This window comes from Indicator indicator, chromosome 17 (assembly GCF_027791375.1).
Source record: "Indicator indicator isolate 239-I01 chromosome 17, UM_Iind_1.1, whole genome shotgun sequence".
Classification (NCBI taxonomy): Eukaryota; Metazoa; Chordata; class Aves; order Piciformes; family Indicatoridae; genus Indicator; species Indicator indicator.
The window spans coordinates 17,367,625-17,384,861 of NC_072026.1; the positions used below are offsets into that span (position 1 = coordinate 17,367,625).

Below are 17,237 nucleotides of genomic sequence, written 5' to 3' on the forward strand. Positions count from 1 at the left end.
CCTGGCAGGGACATGCTGGCTGCCAGCAGGAGCTGAATAAACCCCTCACAACAGAGCAGCATCTTGTGGTTATTCCATCCCCACGGTGAGCAAGGTCCTGCACCCTCCCACTGTCACTTGAATGGTGTGGGCAGATCGCAGGGCACGTGCCCTGGGGAGGGGACATCTCTCCTGTGGGCAGAGCAGGAGCTGTCACATGCACCCCAATGATCCAGGATGGCAGAGACCAGGGTCTACAGCTCCACCTATGCTAGATCTCAAAGAGATTCCACCATGGGGAAGCCCTCCAACCCCTGCAGTATCCTCCATTCCTGGTGGCCTTCGCCCACATGCTGACAGTGCCCAGCCAAGGCATATTAAAATAGAGTTTATTGCTGTTCTTAGTTTAAAAAACCCAAACAAACCAAAACCCAACAATCACAAAGCCAGTCCCCAAGCCCGTTGCTGTCAGCAGCAGGCTTGCAGGGACACACCTTAGTGCAAAGAAGGGAAGGCAGTGAGGGCCGGGGGGCTGCGTCACCGTGTCCCCCCCACACTCACTGTACAGTATTTGTCTGCCCACAGAGCTGGCTGGAGAGGGCTAGGTGGATTCACCAGTGCTGAGCACTGGCAGGAGCCCCTGGGGGAGCTGGAGGAGTCATGTGGGCAGGAAGGGTTGCCATGGCTGTGCAGAGCAGCTCTGACTCCTCTTGCACAGCAGCACTGGATGGGCACAATGCTGGACCAGGGAGCATCAAACCTGCCTGCATGTCTCCTAGGGGCACAACACTTTGCAAAGCAGCTTCTGCAGGCTCTCGTAGACTCTCCAGTACTCTCCAGTACTGGGGTGTGGAAATCAAATTAATTCCCTACCCCATGCCTCCATCTCCATCTGAAGTGTCAGGGGAGACCAGGGAGAGGGTGGTGAAGCTGGAGTTGCACATGGCTGCATCTCCTGCAGTGTCCTGCAAGGCAGGAAGAGGTTTTTTGGCTCACAGGAGACAGGTGGGAGGTTGCAGTCAGCAGCACATTGCCCTGGGTGCTGACACACATGGGAGGGATGCCCTGATCCTCAGAGCTTCATGAGTCTCTGCAGCCCTCTTTCCCTCCCACACCGGCTCCTGAATCACCCCCAGTATCTTCCTGCCCTACACTGTCATGGGGACTCAGACATACAATACAACTCTGGCAGTGACAACAATTTGTCACTACAAACTACCAGGGCAGAACCTTTCAGTGTCTTCAGATGGTGCTTGGATACCTTGGTGGAGGAGAGCACTGACTGAAGCACAAGCTGTGGGGTGCAGAAGGGTGACCAGATAAAGAACAGCTCCAGCCCAGGAGCCCCCTCCTGAGTGCACAGGGACGGCCGGGACAGGGCAGGGCCTGCAGGGCAGGGCAGGCTGGCCCAGCCATCTGCAGGGTCTCATCCCTTCCATCAAAGTGCAGCTGCAGAAGGGGAGCAGGGATGCAGCTACCCCTGCAGCCACGTAGGGACCAGTCCGTACACGCTGTCAGCGGTGTTGGCACACAGGGGCTGCAGCCAGCCAGCAGAAGAGGAGTAGGAGGAGGAAGAGCAGTGGGAGGCTGTGAAGCAGGGCGATATTTCCGACAGGCGAGGGGCAGCGATGACCTAAACCCCCTCCAGTCCCTCCCTCGGCTGGGGCTTGGCTGTGTCAGGACTGCGGAGCTGGAGGGCTCGGCCGGGGCAGTGCCACCAGCACGCTGGGGTTAGGTCATCTTCCTGGCGACGCTGGCGTAGGTGTACTCTATCTCCTCATCTGCAGGACACGTGTGGCTGAACTCATCGCAGGCGTAGGCGTTGTTGAGGTACCGCCAGACCCCTGTCATGCCTGCTGGGATCTCGAAGTCGCGGTACTTCTTGGCTGCAATCTAGAGAGCAGAGGAGAAGGCTGAGACTTCCCAGCCCTGGGGAAGATTCGCTCTCCGATTTGGAGCAGGGGACAAGCACGGGAACTCCAGCCTCCCGTCTACACCACCTCACCCTGCCTTGGAGGGGGTGCCCACCACCATGGCCCTGGGAGCTGGTACCATTACCTTGATGATATGCAGTTTGGGTAGCAGGTTGCAGTCAGCCAGCGTCAGGTGGTCTCCGTCCAGGAATTTCCTCTTGGAGACAGTGATGTCCTCCACACTGTCCTGGTCAATCTCCTCAGGCAGAGGAGTGTTTAGGTAGACATCCAGCCGCTGGAACTCCCGCAGCAGGGCCTTCTCAAAAGCTGAGTGGGCAAGGAAATAAGCACAGTCAGCCTGGCACCCTGGGCTCCTAGCACAGCCCAGGGCTGTGCCAGGGTGGCTGCCCCTCTCGGGTTTTGCATACAGGGACAAAGCACTCAGGGCCACACCAGTGGTGCACAGCTGAACCCTGCCCGCTGTCGCTGTACCCAGGAGATCCCAGCAGTATTGCCCCATGCTCCCCTCCAGCACCTGCTCTCCCCATGTCTGCACATGAGGAGCCCTGTGGAGCACAGGACAGCCTTCACCCTTCCCACCTGATGTTCTGCTGCCCAGGGAAGCTGGTGAAGAGGGCAGCAGGAACCCTGTCCCAGGGGCAGGATTTGCTGGCAGACCAAAGCATCTCCCCACCCTCAGTGTGGCAGACCCCAGCCCCACTGCCCCCACTCCCAGCTCTCACTGCTATTGGCTTCTTTGCGCGGGTTCTTGATGTAAGCTGAGAACTTGGCAAAGATGTCACTGCCCACGTCGAAGGACTCCTTGTACTTAGGGCTCAGGTGTGGATACCTTTAAAGAGACATCTGTGTCAGTGCAGGCAAGGATGGAGGCAGAGACTCTACTGTGTGGTCCTGCGCTGTTATCCCCAGGGCTGTCACTGGAGGATGCAAGTGATGTTCAGCTGGTTGTGAGAGAATGGAGACCTTTAAATGACTGCATCTACTCCTCGGGGAGCTGTGTTAACTTGGGTGTCTGCCAGAGAAAGACCATGGTGAGAACCCCATGGTCTGGGGACGCTGGTGGCAGCAGAACCCCAGAGCAGAGCTCTGACCACAGGCAGCTCCAGCACAGCCTTGAGGTGCACGTTTGCCATAATGTCTGGGGACGCCAGAAGCTCTCATGACTTCCTCAGGAACAGTCTCCTGTTCACTGATGTGTGCCAGGACACGCTGAGAGGGCAAACACATCCAAGGAGGCAGCTGATGAATGTGTTTGAAGCTTCCTCTTTTGCAAGTGTCAGGAGAGCTTGTGGCCACGGGGTGGGGCTGGCTTGAGTGGCTGTATGAATCTGGGGGCACCAGACCCCCCTGGCAGACCTTTGGCCAGTGGTATGAGTATTTGCTTTTACTCTGCTGAGCACAGTAGATCCAAGCAGGCAGAGGGGGTCTCGTTCCCTGTCCCCAGCCTCAACACCAACTGCCACAGACAGCTGCAAACCCACCTGCATCCAGGGATCTCTGTGCCTGCAAGGGCCTCCCCACCCTCCCCCTCTTCATCCCAGACCTGTCTGCTGGCACCGCTGCATTTCCTCCCCTTGTTTTCCATCCCAGCCCAATCCCTCAGCTTGCAGTCCAATACAGCCCCTCAGTATTGCAACCCTGGCACGGCTCAGGGGACAAGGTAGGGAGCCAGCCACCGCCCTGAGCTGCTCTCAGGCTCCTCCAAGCACCTTGCCTCAGTTTCCCAATCTGCTGAGCACGGTGCGGTGCTGCAGCAGGCCCCAAAAAGGAACAAGTGAGCCTGAAATTACGTGGGTGGGCCCAGGGTCTGCTCCAGGAACTCCTCAATCTTAATGAAGTCTGTTTTCAGCTCTTTGTTGAACAGCAAGAAAGGTGGGTTGGTGCCTGGAGCTAAATCTTTCAACTCTTCAGGTTTCCTGGAGTGGAGAAAACAAGTGGGCTCAGAGCTGGCAGCATGTGTGTGCCCACCAGCCTCCCAGGATGAACAGACACTGCTGAGGTAGGTGTGTGGGAGGGGGGCACAGGACCAGGAGCATCCCCTTTTGCACACTCTGAGGGGTTTGGGGGTCCCCCAGTCTCTTGATCTGCCCTGTGGTACCTTGGACTCATAACCACATCCTGCAGGACAGAGGGTCCCTGTGCCGTGCTGTTGGCACATGGATGGAGGTCGTGCTGGCCAGACCCAGCACCCCACAGTGTGATGGGCAGCATGCAGGCAGAGGCTGTCACCCCTTGTCCTGCTCACAGTGGCATGGTGGACATGGTGTGGGCAGGAGGGAGAAAAGTGCCAATGGGGAAGCTCAGCCAGTAGTGTTTTGCCTCACTGCTGGCACAGGGCTGGGCATGTCTCACCTGGTCATGTCCACTGTGGTGACATTGAACTTGACCCCTTTGAGCCACAGCACCATGAAGAGCCGCTGGCAGAAGGGGCAGTTTCCAATGTTTTCTCCGTCCAGACCAGCCTGCCAGGAAAGCAGAGAAACGAGGAGTTAGTCCACCAGCTGGATCACCCAGACCAGCTGGAATGCCTGAAGGTGGAAATCCACCAGAGCTGCACTCAGAAGGAAAACACATAGAGGTCTTGCCCCTCCCAGCACTGGGGGCTCAGCTGGAGGATAACACTTCTGAGTCCTGCTGGCACTGGAAAGCTTTGGAGAGCATCCTCAGGATTCCTGTGGTCAGACCCTTCCCAGAAATGTGAGATAAAGCTGGGAGGAAGAGGAGAAGGCCAGTGAAAGCAGTGAAGGGTGATGGATGTGGAGGAAGGGAGGGTTCTCTTGGCTGGGAGGCCAGGCAGGAGAGGACGGCAGGAAGGGAAGGGTGCTGATGTTTGCCAGGAACAGAGCGGGTGGTTTTCCTGTGCTGTTAGTGTCTGCTCTGGTCTTCTGCACTTTTGACAAATCCAGGCATGACTTCCTCAGGCTGGTGATAGCCAAGAACCACCCAAGCACTCTCCTTGGCTTTGAGGAGGAGAAGAGGGGTAGTAAGTCTGTGCAGAGGTGGAATCACACTGGCATCCCACCTGACGTCAGTGGGGGATGGACTTGCCAGCTCCTACAGCTTCAGTCATGTGCAGATGGTTCCTTTCAACCCTCTGCATGGACACAGCCACATCATCTTAGCACTCAGCGGGCTGCCCTTAGACCAGGATGGGAACATGGAAAAGTGAGGAGCATGGACAACCTGCTGGAGTTCCACCAGGGCTCAGGCATCAGGGTCTTACCCAATGATGCTCATTCAGTGTTGCCAAGGAAAAGCAGCAGCAGGTAGAGGGAAGCCCATTTCCTTGTTAGGTGGCAGCTAAAAATGCCCTTTGCCAAAAGCACTGGAACTCCTTATGAAGAGCTTGGCCAAGGGGAACAGGACAGTTTCCCCTAGTGCATGAAAACCAGCACAGATGCTGCTCAGAGAAGGAAGTTGTGATGTTGTCTGAGAGATAAAATGGCTCACAGGAAATTGAACTTTTTTAAGAGAATTAACTGGTTCCTCAGCTGCACATCAGCCATGGTCCTCCAGTGCACATAGCAGCCCTGCCACTGCAGGGAGGGGTGGCATGGCTCACACCAGCTCCCTCACAGACAGGATGGCTGAGGATGCTTCAATAGCAGAAGATGTAGAGACCTGTGCCTGGCTCTCCTTGGCTGGTGGTAACTCACCTGCCTCTATCTACAGGTACCCAGAAACCTGTGTATTATGGAGTGCTCAGCTTCTTCAGGAGGGACACACCAGTCTCAAACTCACCCTAAAGAAGATGGTAAAACAAAACCCCATATCTCTGAGGTGTCAGTGGAGCCCTTTTCCACTATGCCAACACCTTTTAGTGCTTCCAGAGGAATGAAAACCACTTTTAACCAGTATCTCTTTCAGCTGTCATGAAATGATGTTTCTGAGGAAGGGATTCTCTGGGATGTACCCAGAAGTGATGGTGAATTCTCACATGAGGCTTTTTCCAGGCTGTTAATGACAAACACTGCTGGCTGCTTGCTGCTGGGGAACATCCTGTGTCAGCTTACAACAAATAAGGCTTCTTTGGTAACAGATAAAATGCTCTGTGAGGAAGCTGAGAGAGTCAGCAACAGCTCCAGGGCTACTCACTGGCCTGAGAGCAGGGCACTTCTGCTCCCTGGCTGCTCTACATTATCACTGACACCTATAAGCCAAAGCTGATGCCATCCTTTGGAGCATCTCCAACATCAACAGCTGAGAAGATGCTTCTGTGGCTGGCCAGTGTGAGGACTGACACTTTCCTCCCTGCTCTCCTGAGACAGCCCATGCTGGAGTGGGCAAGCAGCTGGCTGCACTCCCTTTGCTTTCCTTGCTCAGCACAAGGTGAGGGGGCTGAGCTGCAACTGATCTTGCTGCTTGGAGCCAAGGCAGCAAGAGGCTCTGGTGAAGTCACACAAAGGGCACCAGTGGTGCTGGAGGGGACAGTGGGGTGGGTGGGATGGGATGTCTCTTGCTGGGGCTGCTCTGGGCTCAGGGTGAGTTTGCCTGCTTCTTTGCCCTTGTCTTGCAGCTCCAGCCTCTGAGCTGGTTTTCCCCTTGTCTTTCAAAAACAGAGGTGAGGAATTTTGGACCAGAGTGAAAGGAAAATCAGGACGGCTTCTGCAGGGAGAAAAATATTAACCCCGGCCTATCCTAGGATGCTCAAAGCCAAATCTTTATCTGGAGGAAGTGGAGGATAGCTCCACCAGCACTGGGTGCTGCCATGGGGTTCCAGGCTCTGCTGTAGCCCCGTGGCCACAAGGAAATCCCCAGCAGCCAGGGCAGCTCAGGGGAAAGGGGTTTGCAGAGGCTCATAGTTATACCTCCTTCCTCCCCAGCCACACAGCATGGCAGGTTAGTCATCACTCCTCACTTCCTACTCCGGAAAGAGCCTCTTCCCCTGCTCTCCCTGAGCTGCAGCAGGGACTGGGGTGGGGGTGCAGAGCCTGCGGCTCCCCTAGACTGACTTTCCTCACTCTTTTCTCCTCCAGAAACTCATGGTGGGCCAGGACAGCATCCCCAAGGAGTTGCAGGTTTTTAGCCCCAATTCTGAGGCCTCACAAGGTCGCATGAGGCATTAAAACCCAAAGTAATGAGGTAGTTCCTGTGGTTTCCTCCTGGGTGAAACAGCCTGAAACAGGGGGGGAGGAAACCAGCAGCTCTGTGTGCTTGGGGCACTGCTAAATGCCCAGCAACCACTGGAACCTGTCCATGGTTCCTGAACATCCCCCAAAAGCCGGGGAGAAGCCTTGGGGATGGCTCAATGCCTTTTGGGGCTGAGGGCAGAGCTTCTCCCAGGCAGGGAGGGCTCCCCAGCCGTTGGGACAATGATGTCACCAGGACCACAGCTGGCTGAGACATTGGGGACCACTTCCTCAACCCATCCTTGCTAAGCAGACTTCAGCATTTGCTAGCAGGCACTCGTGGGAGCAGTGCCTTGCCCCATGATATCTAGCTATAAGGGCTTATACCAGCAGCAACATCTCAGAGCAGACCTTATCCCAGGAGAGGTGAAAGGTGCCAGTGGCAGGCCCCAGCCCAGGAGAGGTGAAAGGTGCCCATCTGCAGGCCAGAACTGCTGTGACTTTGGTAAAACTGGGTCCTGAATAGAATGAGGAGGCACAGCACCAACCTGTCTGTTAACAGACAAGCCAGAAGGGGGGTTTTGTGCTAAATTAAGGCACAGGGGAAGTCCTGATGCTACTGCTGCTTTGCTTTCTGTTTTCCTCCCCTCTGAAAACCCCCTTGAATGTGCTGTCACCATTGTGGTCACCTCATGTATCATTTTCCTCTTCTTTTCCTTTTTTCCCAGGGAAAAGGTGGTGTTAAGGGAATTCAAGACCTGAATTACTTTCACAGATAAAATATATCTGTCTGGATCTGGCTCAGCCAAGCTGAGTGCCTGGCAAGCATGGCCATGTCCATGGGTTTGGCAAGCAGAAGGGGCAATCCCTTTGGTGAAGGCTCACATAAGCCCTTCTAGCTGTAACCTGAGTGAGGCGTTGCATGGTGCCCAGCACTGCCAGGTGCCTGTTCCAGGGAAGCTGGTGCCTCTGGCTAGGCACCATGGTGCTTTTGGGCTTTGAGCTGCCCTAGGAGGAGAGCAGCAAAGCCTGTGGGGCTGAGACGGAAACCAACCGTTGCTCCTCCAGCCACTGTCATTGACAGCATGTCCTAGGGCACTGCTGGCACTGCTGCTGGCACACATGCTTAGGAGGTGCCAGCTCTTGCTCCTCTCTTTCTACACCCTACCTGTCTTCTGCAGATATTTTGAACCCAAGTGTTAAAATATTCCAGGGGCAGTGCTTTGAAAAATTGCTTAACAGGGGGGGGTGGCAGGGGAGCATCATTTCCAGCAAATAATCCCCTGGGGCTGCTCTGCAAAGCCACAGGTGGGCACCCACATCGGCTCCTCAGGATGCCTGCACTCTGTTTCACAACTCTGGCTTTCAGGAGACGTTGGGGTGGCTGCTCTCAGCCCTTCCGCTTGCTGATGCCAAGCTGGGGCTTGTCTTATCTGGGTTTCGAGAGACTCGTGTGTGCCCGTTCCCTCCCTACCCCAGCTCCCAGCAGCACTGTTCTCCTGCGGTACACAACCACCACGAGATCAGGGCATCTCCTAGGATGCTGGGCACGACACCTTACCAATACCCACACCATCGTCTGCCTGGTCCCCTCCTCTGGGCACCGGCTTAGCCAGCCTTCATGGCGAGTGATCCCACACTTGGTACCCACCTCCAGCCTCCCAAAATGTGAAGATACCCAGAGACTTCCACCACCTACACCCAGCTGGAGCCTGGTGAGGATGAGCCTGTGGGGAACTTCCGAGAAGAAGCTTTCTGACCCTGAAACCCACCTTCACGAAGAGCTCGATCTCGGGCTCCTTGGTGTTGTCCTGTCGACCGTCCATCCTGGCAGCACAGGGAGGCACCGTGGGATGCTCACTGCTGTGGTGAGTCCGTCCGTGCTCTACGGAGCTCGGGCAGGAGGCTCCGGGTGGCTCGGGCAACTGAGTGGCGCTCACACCCCGGGGAGGGCTGGGCCTCGCCCTTTCCTTCCTTTTTCAAGCGGGGAGGAGCGACGGGGCGAGTGCCGGGACCTGCCGCCGGGGAGGGGGAAGCTGTGGGGCCTCCCAGCCGTGACTCAGCACGGGTCTATCGGGACGTGTTCACGGGTCCACTCCAGTCTATCGCAGCCGCCCAGGCACTGCTCTGGTGGCTCCGAGCACTGGGCCGGCTGCCCAGGCGGCCCCGGCACCGCTGCGTCACCTCCCAGCCGGGAGCGGCGAGTTTGGCTGAGGAAGTTTCTCTGGTCTTGCCCCTTCGCCATCCTCCCACCCTTGTGCCCAGACACGGGTTGCCCAGGGCTCGCCACTTCTTTATCTCTTTCAGGTGAAGCAAGGTGACGTTCCCACTGCCTTCGTCCCTCCTGCTGCTACACCACGATGGGCAGCTGCCAGGAGGGAGGGTACAGCCCCTCTCCCTGACCACCACCCACAGGGTCCGCTCGGGTAGGTTTCTCTGAGCATCCCTCGCTGCCAGGAGTGGGGTGAGGGCTCAGGGAAGCAAACCGGGGCAGCTTGGCCACCTGCCACCGGCTCTTTGCAGCCAGCTAGGTGCTGCCAGGGTGCAGATCTTGCACAGGAAGGATTACAAAACAGCCAAGGAGTGAAAGCGAAGGGGCTGGACCGTATCAGGGTGTAGCGGGGAACCCCAGAATGCCGCTGGCAGCAGCCCAGCCACGTGGTGGGGTGATGGGAAGGGATGTCTCCGGAGCTGACCCCCGGCAGGGCCCCGTTCCTGGAACCGGGGCTGTTTCTCCGGAAGGATGACCCGCTCGCCTTCCTCCTCAGGATGGGAGGGAAGCGCTCTCCGTCAGACCGTCCTGGCTGCTGTCCCAGTGGAAACGGCTTCCCAGCACTCAGAGGGTTAGCTCCTCTCTTGGGCAAGTCCTATCTCACACACCAAGACCTCATAGCTCGTACTGAGCTTTGCATTAAAATGGGGATCCTGATCTTTTGACTCAGTGGCTTCCCAGCTCGGGTAGCTCAGACTTTCCTAAACGTAACCAACCCCAGATAAGAAAGTATCCACTTCATAGCAATTAGGAAATGATTTTTCAGGCTCCCGGAGGGGTGTCCCCAAGGGGATGTTTCTCTTGGGTGCTGCTGCACAGCCCAGGGTGGTGCTTGTGCTGGCAGCTGTATGGCAGGGGCTGAGAGTATTCTTGTTTTCACCTCGCTGGAACGTTTGGAGAACTTGAAACTCCACCCAGTGGGACAGGAAGCACTGCCTGACGTTCTCATAAGCAAGAGGAATGTATTAATGGCATTGTGAGGGCCATGGCAGCACCCTCAGCACAAGCTCAGCACCATCTTGCTCCCCCCACCCAGCTCCTGCTGCAGACCCCCAGGTGATGGATGTTGGTCCCTGCTGCCGCTCCATCTTCCCCTTGCCGTTCCTGCACAAGAGAAGCTGAGCCTGCAAACAGCCCGCCGGCTCCTGGCACTGCCGGTTGCTGCCTTCACTGCTGACCTCAGCCTAGGCACAGTGAGCAGCTCCTACCCATTGCACTTCCCTCCAAGCTGCCAACTGAAGCAGGATTTAACTCCTGCCGAGCAGAGGGCACAGAGATGGCATCATGCCGTCCCTGCACTGAGATGTCAAAGTGCCCAATATCTGGCCCGGCAGAGGCTGTCGAGGCAGAACGGTGGCAGTGAGGAGCTCCCTGCCCATGGTGTTTGATGAGGGTGTTTGCCTTTTCGGGAGGAACAGCCGTCTTGGGAGGCAGCACAGGCAGCCCTTCCCTTCCTCCCCAAATGGTGAATGGCCGGACATTTGCCGAGGTGGAGATTACAGCACAAGCATCCGGATTTCTCACCATGTCTGTGCGAAGCAGGGTGCATGTTGGAAACCTCACCAAGCCCTGTCCCCCTGCCCAGGGAGAACGGAGGTGGGAGGGAAAGGGCTGCTGGTTTCTCCACCAGTGATGGTGATGCCAAGGCACAACTCCCGCTCCCCTGCCACCAAGTGCCTTTGAAAACATGTCCCTCCCTCCCCGTGGGAGGTGTCCCTGTGCTGAGAGTGTCCCAGCTGTCCAGAGCAGCCCCTTGCCCTGGGCAGCAGACAAAGACTGGGTACACAGGCGCCCGCCTGGCCCCAGCTCTTTGGCAAGGGAGAGAAGTGAGCTATTGTCCCTGCGCACTGCCTGCCCCAGCGCCTGCCGCCACCGAGGACCAGGGCAGCACAGACTGCCTGGTGGGACGCAGAAGAGCCAGCAGTGGTCGTGACATGGCCGGGCCAGTGGGGCCAGCAGCAGCCATGGTCCTCCTCAGCCTGGCCATGGGGCTGGAGGCCAGCCCGGAGCTCTCTGGTGAGTGGGGGCACAGGCAGGGTAACAAGAGATGCTGGGGACTGTGCTGGTGTGAGGGGAGGGCAAAGCAGCAGCCGGGTTGGTGGGGTAGGGACAAACAAAGCATAAACCAGTGCAGGCCAGAGGGAGTTCACCAAGAAAAAAACAACAAAAAAAAATCTTTTTATCCTCACAGCAGGGCTGGGACATGAAAACACCCTGTGGACCTGCCACAGGCCCAGTGGGAGCAAGGGAGCAACTTGCCTCACTGCTGCTGCACTGCCTTAGAGAGTTTGTAGGCAGAAAAGCAAAAAATACAGATCTTAAGGCAGTCCCTGAGATTTCCCAAGACCCTCCTGGCTGTTATGTTCATGGCCTCAGTGCTGGTCTGTGTGCGTAGCTGAAGTCTCTCCTGCAAGCCTCTGATGCTCTCAGAAAGTAAGGGAAGAGACGAACTGAAGCTCTAGCTGTTCTCTGTCAAGAGGCAGTGGCTGAGGTCCCCAGCCAGAGCCACACATGAGTAGGGGTGCTGCAGATGGTACAGGCACCAGCCACAGCAAGAGCCAGGTACTCTCCCTGGAGGCAGCACCAGTGAGCTTTATAGATGTAACTAAGGCAGAAATTTGGAGTCCCTTGTACCACAGTGCTTAGACAATCAGGATAGGCACAGGCAGGCTGGGTGCCTGGGGACTGCCATTCTTCTGAGGGATCTTCTAGAAACAGCCACACTGTGCATCAAGGGTGGGCTGTGGCCAAGAGGATGTGATTTCATCTGGGCAGAGCTAGCTGCACAACCACACCACTAGGGACTGAGTCAGTGGCACGGGCAAGCAGCCAGAATCAGTCATGGTACCTGTCTGAAGCCTCCTGGCCATAGTTTCACTTAAAACAGCCCCCATCTTCACATTTGCTTACTGCACCAAAATGGTGTGATGGAGAGTCCCTGTGGCATTGTTTGAGCCTTGGTATAAAATACAAACTACCAGCACTGCCAGCCAGCATGGCGGCAGGGGAGTGTACCTGCTGTAAGGCAGCTGGATGTGGGAAAACTCATTTCTCCCCCTATTCCTCCCTCATGACCCCCAACATCTCCAGGATCTGGGATGCTGGCCACAGATACTGAAGGATTAGTGGCAGCAGGGAAGGTGAAAGGGCTCTTTGTACAGCTGAGCCTGGCACTGGTTTGCAGAGGGACACAGAGAAAAGCACGGGGCTGGAGCCACCACTCCCCCCTTCTTGTATTGGTTTGGGGGAGTTTGACAGCTCCAGTTAATGCCCTGTGCTCTCCCCTTCCAGGGTACCTGCGCAAGGTGCTGAGGAATCACACTGCCCACACCTGCGACGGGGAGCAGCTCCTCATCATCTGCCCTCGCAAGACCACCATCAGCATCCTTGGTGCCTTCTACGGGCGTCGTGTGCCCAGCCCCAACCTCTGCCCCAGCCCTGGCAATGCCTCCCAAGAGAACATCGAGTGCACGTCTACTACTGCCTACCTGGTAAGTGCAGAGGGTTCCATGGGACAGGGTTGCACAGTCCTCCTTCCCCATGCCACTGGGCTGCCTGTGTGGCAGCACAGCCTCCATATGCCCCTTGCTAGGGCTGCAACAAAACCCCTTCCCCTCAGAGAGCAAACCCAACAGCATGCTGCTGCTGATGGGCAAGGGGAACATGGAGCTGAAGAGGAACAAGAGCTGAAAGGTCAGGTCCCTGCTTTGAGAGCTCCCCAGGCTTTGCTGCCTGGTCCTGCTCCAGCTGCAAATCTCCTCCTGGCATCTCACATGTCCCAGGAGCTCTGCAAGCACTGATCTGGACCATGCTGATGTGGCACTAAGTTGGCCCACAAATCATCCTGGCCCCACAAACCACCCTGCAAACACAGGTGGCCAGAGCTTGCATGTGAAGCACAGGATGGAGGCACAGACATCTGAATACTGAAGGGCAGGCCTGTGAGACAGACTTGTGCTGCTCAGGCTTGCAGAGGAATGGAGCTGCTCCCCCCAGGAACTGTGGGTGCCCAGGGCTGGGTTCCTGCAGCCCGGAGGGTGCTGCTGAAGGAGAAGGGGTGTCTGGAGAACAGAGAGCATAGGGGCTGCTGATGTCCAGCTCTGCTAAGGCAAAACATGAGCAGAGATTAATTGTATTTGCTCTTTAAAGTGCACCTCTGGCAGCTGGTGAGAAGCAAGAGGAGGCTCAGGCGCAGAGGAGGAGGGGGAGAAATGGAGGGGGTCCCAACTGCCTCAGGCGGTGGGATCCCAGGGCCCGAGCGATGGGGCAGTTTCCCCTAGGGTCAGTTTCCCCTAGGGTCAGTTTCCCCTAGGGTCAGCAGCCTGGGGTTGAACGAGCCGCGGCTTCGGTCTCGCCGGCGGCCTCTACTCGGGCTTCGACTTCGCCGCTGCTGGGGCCTGCGACGCGCCTGGCACCGCGAAGGGTATGCTGCACGCAGCCCCGGGGCCAACCAAGCCCCGGCTGCCCGGAGCGTCCCTGCCAGCGCCCTGCCTGGGGCCGCCGGGGCATGCGAGGACAACAGCGACGCCACCCCTGTCCCGGCGGGAGGCGGCCGGAGCAGCGGCGGGACCTGCCTGGCGCCCCCGTGCGGCGGGACCGTGACCTGCGCCAGGCGGGGCCGGGGCGGCAGCGAATAACCGCACGACGCTGCCCATCGGCACATCTGCACGGGTGTTTGGTGCACATCTGTTCTGTGTGGTGCAGGAGGAAGCAGCGTGATTGTAACAGGGGCCCTGAGCAGCCACAACTCTGAGGGGTGAGAGGCCCTTTCCCTGCGCCTAGTGATGGCACCAAGGGACAGGAGGTGAGCACAGCTTCAGGACTCCTCACCCATCCTCACTCCGTCCTGTTTCGCTCTCCAGAAGCTGCTGGCTGAATGCCAGGACCAGCAGTGGTGCCAGTTCTCAGTGCACAGCCAAGTCTTTGGGCCGGACCCATGCCCAGGGACACACAAGTACCTCATCACTTCCTACAAATGCCGGCCAGGTGAGGTGCAGGAGGGTCTGGGCAACTCTGCGTGGGCACTTCATCTGCCTCAGTGGCTTGGGAAGGAGCCAAGCTACTCCTGCATCTCGCAGCCCTCTTCCAGACCTGCCCCTGCTGCTCTCAGCCCCCCAGCTGGGCTAAGGGAGAAAGAGGCTGCAAGGTGATTCAGGATGCATTGGGACACTAATATCACTCACCAGGGAACCACCGGGTCAAGACCGTGTGTGAGAATGACAAGCTGAAGCTGCAGTGCCGACCAAAGTCTGTCCTGGCCATTTATTCTGCAAATTATGGACGATTCCTGCGGGGCAAACCAGAATGCGATGCCCTGAACACCGGGGGACCCCATATAGGTATGCTGGGACAGTTCGTGTCAGAAATGGGGCCAGGAACCATGCAGAGAGCATGGGACAAGTATGGCATTGGGCCATAACTGTGCCCATTGACCCCAGCTTGCTGGTGCCCAGAAGGCAGGGGGAGGCAGGTCTGCCCACAAGCCCATGCCCCATATCTTTGCAGAGTGTTTGGCTCCAGATGCCCTCCGGAGGGTCTCCAAGAAGTGCCACCGTAAGGTGAACTGCACAGTGGCTGCTGACCAGGCCACCTTTGGGGACCCGTGCCTCCCTGGCACAAAGAAACAGCTGCGAGTCTCCTACACCTGCGGTGAGAGCCACCCACGGGGCTGGGGCATGAGGCCTACTGTCTGAGTCCCTGCTATGCCCACCCTGTGCCATGCAGACAGGGGCATGGGAATCCCTGACATGGGAGGGGGCTGCTGGGGGCAAGCAGGGTGATGATGCTCAGTGTGCGCTCTCCTTGCAGTGCCCAAGCAGCTGCTGGAGGAGGTGGGCTCTGACTCCTCGGACCCCTTCCTGCTCTCGGACTACATGCATGGTAACCAGGGAGGGGGGAAGGCTATGGCAAAACTGGTGTGGCATCATGTCCCAGGTGAACCACCCCTTCTATGGCCTCTCTGCATCCATAGTGCCCACTGCTGGCAGAAGCCCTGCAGCTCCATCCCAGAATCACTGTTCTGTGGCTGAAGCCACCCATCAGTCCTTCTCCATGTTTGAGGGGCTGGAGAGATGTGGTCTGCTGGGAGCAGGGCAGAGGAGTATCCACAGGGGAGTTTCCCTGTGCAGGAAGGAAGGAGCGTGGCAGACAGGGGCAGGCAGTCAGGCAGCAGGGCACTGGGCAGCATCTCGTGTCTCAGCCCACGTCCCCTTGTTCGCTGCAGGTGGCTGGTACAAAGGGCCCAGGTTCTCCAAGCTCCGGGAAGACCAGATGATTTTTACTAGCTCTCTGGCAGCTTTTGCCCATCTCTGGGGTACGTGCCCTCCCCAGCTCTCATCCAGCACCTGGGGGAGTGGGACAGATTTGGGAGGGTGGCTTAGGTCCCATAACAGACTCTGCTCAGCCTAGAGCTCATCTCTGGCAGGGTCGGCAGGGTCAGCAGTGTCAGCAGGCACACAAGGGAGGAGGACACCAAGCACTCATGCTGGGTTTGAGGGACTCGCATTGGGTGGGAGCTTGGAGGTGAACAAATCTCCAGGTCCCACAGCACTGTCAGTTGCAGTGCACTGTGGTCCTGCCTGCAGATCTTCCTTCTCCAGTGGCCTGGATTACCCATGGGTCTGCTTCCTTCCTGCCCTGTCTTGCAGGTGCACTGACAGAGAGCACCTCTCTGTCAGTGAGAAATTTCCCTTGCCAAGGGAAATTACTCATTTAAATTCCTGGAGGTGATTCCTTCCCCTGTGCTGCCTGCCCTGCATCCCAGTGGGGGTTTCCTATGGGGAAAAAGGCATTTTGGGACACTTGGGCACTAATGAGGCTCTGGGTGATGCTCCCATGGTTGCCGGGGCAAAGTCTGTCCTGCCCCCAGCACAGGTGCTGAGGGAATCCTGCTCCCCTCCTCTTCTTCCTATGTGCCTGGCAGAGGTGCTTTTCCTGGCACTGGTACCACAGGAAGCAGTTTGTACCCTGGTGTCTCTCTTTGCTCGTCACCCCTTCCAGGTGTCCCAGAGAAAGTTGGCCTCTACTTTCTTTGCGGGGTCTCAGGAGGCCTCATGCTCCTGCTGTGCATCATCAGCCCCAAAACAACCTTCCTCCAGGAGGTGGGAGAGGCTCTCAAAGACCCAGAGCTGGGGAGTAGCTCAGAGCTGAGTAGGACCAAGCTGCGAGACGAGCAGGATGAAGACCTTCCTGATGACAGCTCCTCAGACTCCTCCTTCCGCCACCTCACCCGCACTTACCGGGCCACAGACAGCATCTTCAGCCCTGAGCTGACAGCAGCCATGGAGGGAGCGGTGGAGCACCACGGCCGCGGAGGGGAGGAGATCTGGATGCCCAAGGAGTCAAGTCCCTATGCCATTCACAAGATCAAATCAGCCACCAAATAAGAACTGGAAGAAAATGGCTGGAGAGCAGTGGGAGGCGGGGGCTAAGTGGGATCCAACATGGGATAGACACAAGAGTTTGGGCTCCTTGGGGTGAGGGTGTATCCCAAGTGGCAGCCAGGTGACAGCAGCGCCAATATGGCCATCAATCTGCTGCTCCACCAGCCTAGAAACCTCTAACCTGGGGGAAAGATGCAGTCCCTGGGTGTCAGGAGCAGCTGGGGGATGGCTCGTGGAGCTGCTGGCCGCTTTGCTGCAAGCATGCTGCTAACCCTCAACTAACCTCCCCGCTCTCGGCTCACATCAGCTGGCTCCAGTGCCTAAGCTTGCTCAGCCACACCAAGCCCATCCTGAACCTTCCCAGCTGTTTGCTCCTGGTTCTTCTTGAGTGCTGTCTCTCAGTGCTGGTGCTGCAAACTCCCTAGCACTCAGGCAGCATGCAGCAGTGGAGATGCAGAAATGGCCCCAGTGCAGGGAGGAAGAGGGCAGAATGTGTGGAACAGCATCAGAAGCATCACCCAGCATGGTGCTGGTACCCCTGGGGGCTGGGACAGCCAGTGGCTTGGCAAGGCACTGCCTTTTGCTTCCCCATAGGCATTTG

General features: G+C 57.5%; 2 protein-coding genes across 4 annotated transcripts; one reads left to right on the forward strand and one right to left on the reverse strand.

Annotated features, from left to right (window-relative positions):
* Positions 1 to 380: 380 nt before the first annotated feature.
* Positions 381 to 10,241, reverse strand: LOC128972772 (chloride intracellular channel protein 2-like). 3 transcript variants are annotated; one of them, XM_054388883.1, is made up of 7 exons: positions 10,220 to 10,241; positions 8,755 to 8,804; positions 4,266 to 4,375; positions 3,704 to 3,829; positions 2,636 to 2,742; positions 2,038 to 2,219; positions 381 to 1,872 (listed from the first exon to the last, which is right to left on the reverse strand). In XM_054388883.1, the coding sequence occupies exons 1-7, from the start codon at positions 10,239 to 10,241 to the stop codon at positions 1,711 to 1,713; spliced, it is 759 nt and encodes a 252-aa protein (XP_054244858.1). In that variant the 3' UTR covers positions 381 to 1,710. The 3 variants fall into 3 exon arrangements, with proteins under 3 accessions (XP_054244858.1, XP_054244857.1, XP_054244860.1); XM_054388882.1 differs by lacking the exon at positions 10,220 to 10,241 and having other exon boundaries at positions 8,755 to 8,907; XM_054388885.1 differs by lacking the exons at positions 3,704 to 3,829; positions 10,220 to 10,241 and having other exon boundaries at positions 8,755 to 8,907.
* A 947-nt stretch (positions 10,242 to 11,188) lies between these two features.
* LOC128972700 (protein eva-1 homolog C-like) lies at positions 11,189 to 16,639 on the forward strand. The gene is made up of 8 exons (XM_054388804.1): positions 11,189 to 11,270; positions 12,546 to 12,745; positions 14,117 to 14,240; positions 14,441 to 14,593; positions 14,760 to 14,903; positions 15,063 to 15,134; positions 15,478 to 15,567; positions 16,254 to 16,639. Exons 1-8 carry the CDS (start codon positions 11,189 to 11,191, stop codon positions 16,637 to 16,639), a joined length of 1,251 nt encoding a protein of 416 aa, XP_054244779.1.
* Positions 16,640 to 17,237: the final 598 nt, after the last annotated feature.

Bases quoted from the DNA above. Each gene is read 5' to 3' on its own strand.
- LOC128972772 (XM_054388883.1), bottom strand. From the start codon at position 10,241: ATGGCCCTCACAATGCCATTAA. The intron at 8,805-10,219 runs TACATTCCTCTT...CTGCCAGGATGG, and splicing joins GGCCCTCACAATGCCATTAA to ACGGTCGACAGGACAACACC. The intron at 2,743-3,703 runs GTAATTTCAGGC...GTCTCTTTAAAG, and splicing joins CAGACCCTGGGCCCACCCAC to GTATCCACACCTGAGCCCTA.
- LOC128972700 (XM_054388804.1), top strand. From the start codon at position 11,189: ATGGCCGGGCCAGTGGGGCCAGCAGCAGCCATGGTCCTCCTCAGCCTG. The intron at 14,241-14,440 runs GTGAGGTGCAGG...ATCACTCACCAG, and splicing joins TTCCTACAAATGCCGGCCAG to GGAACCACCGGGTCAAGACC. The intron at 15,135-15,477 runs GTAACCAGGGAG...TGTTCGCTGCAG, and splicing joins GCTCTCGGACTACATGCATG to GTGGCTGGTACAAAGGGCCC.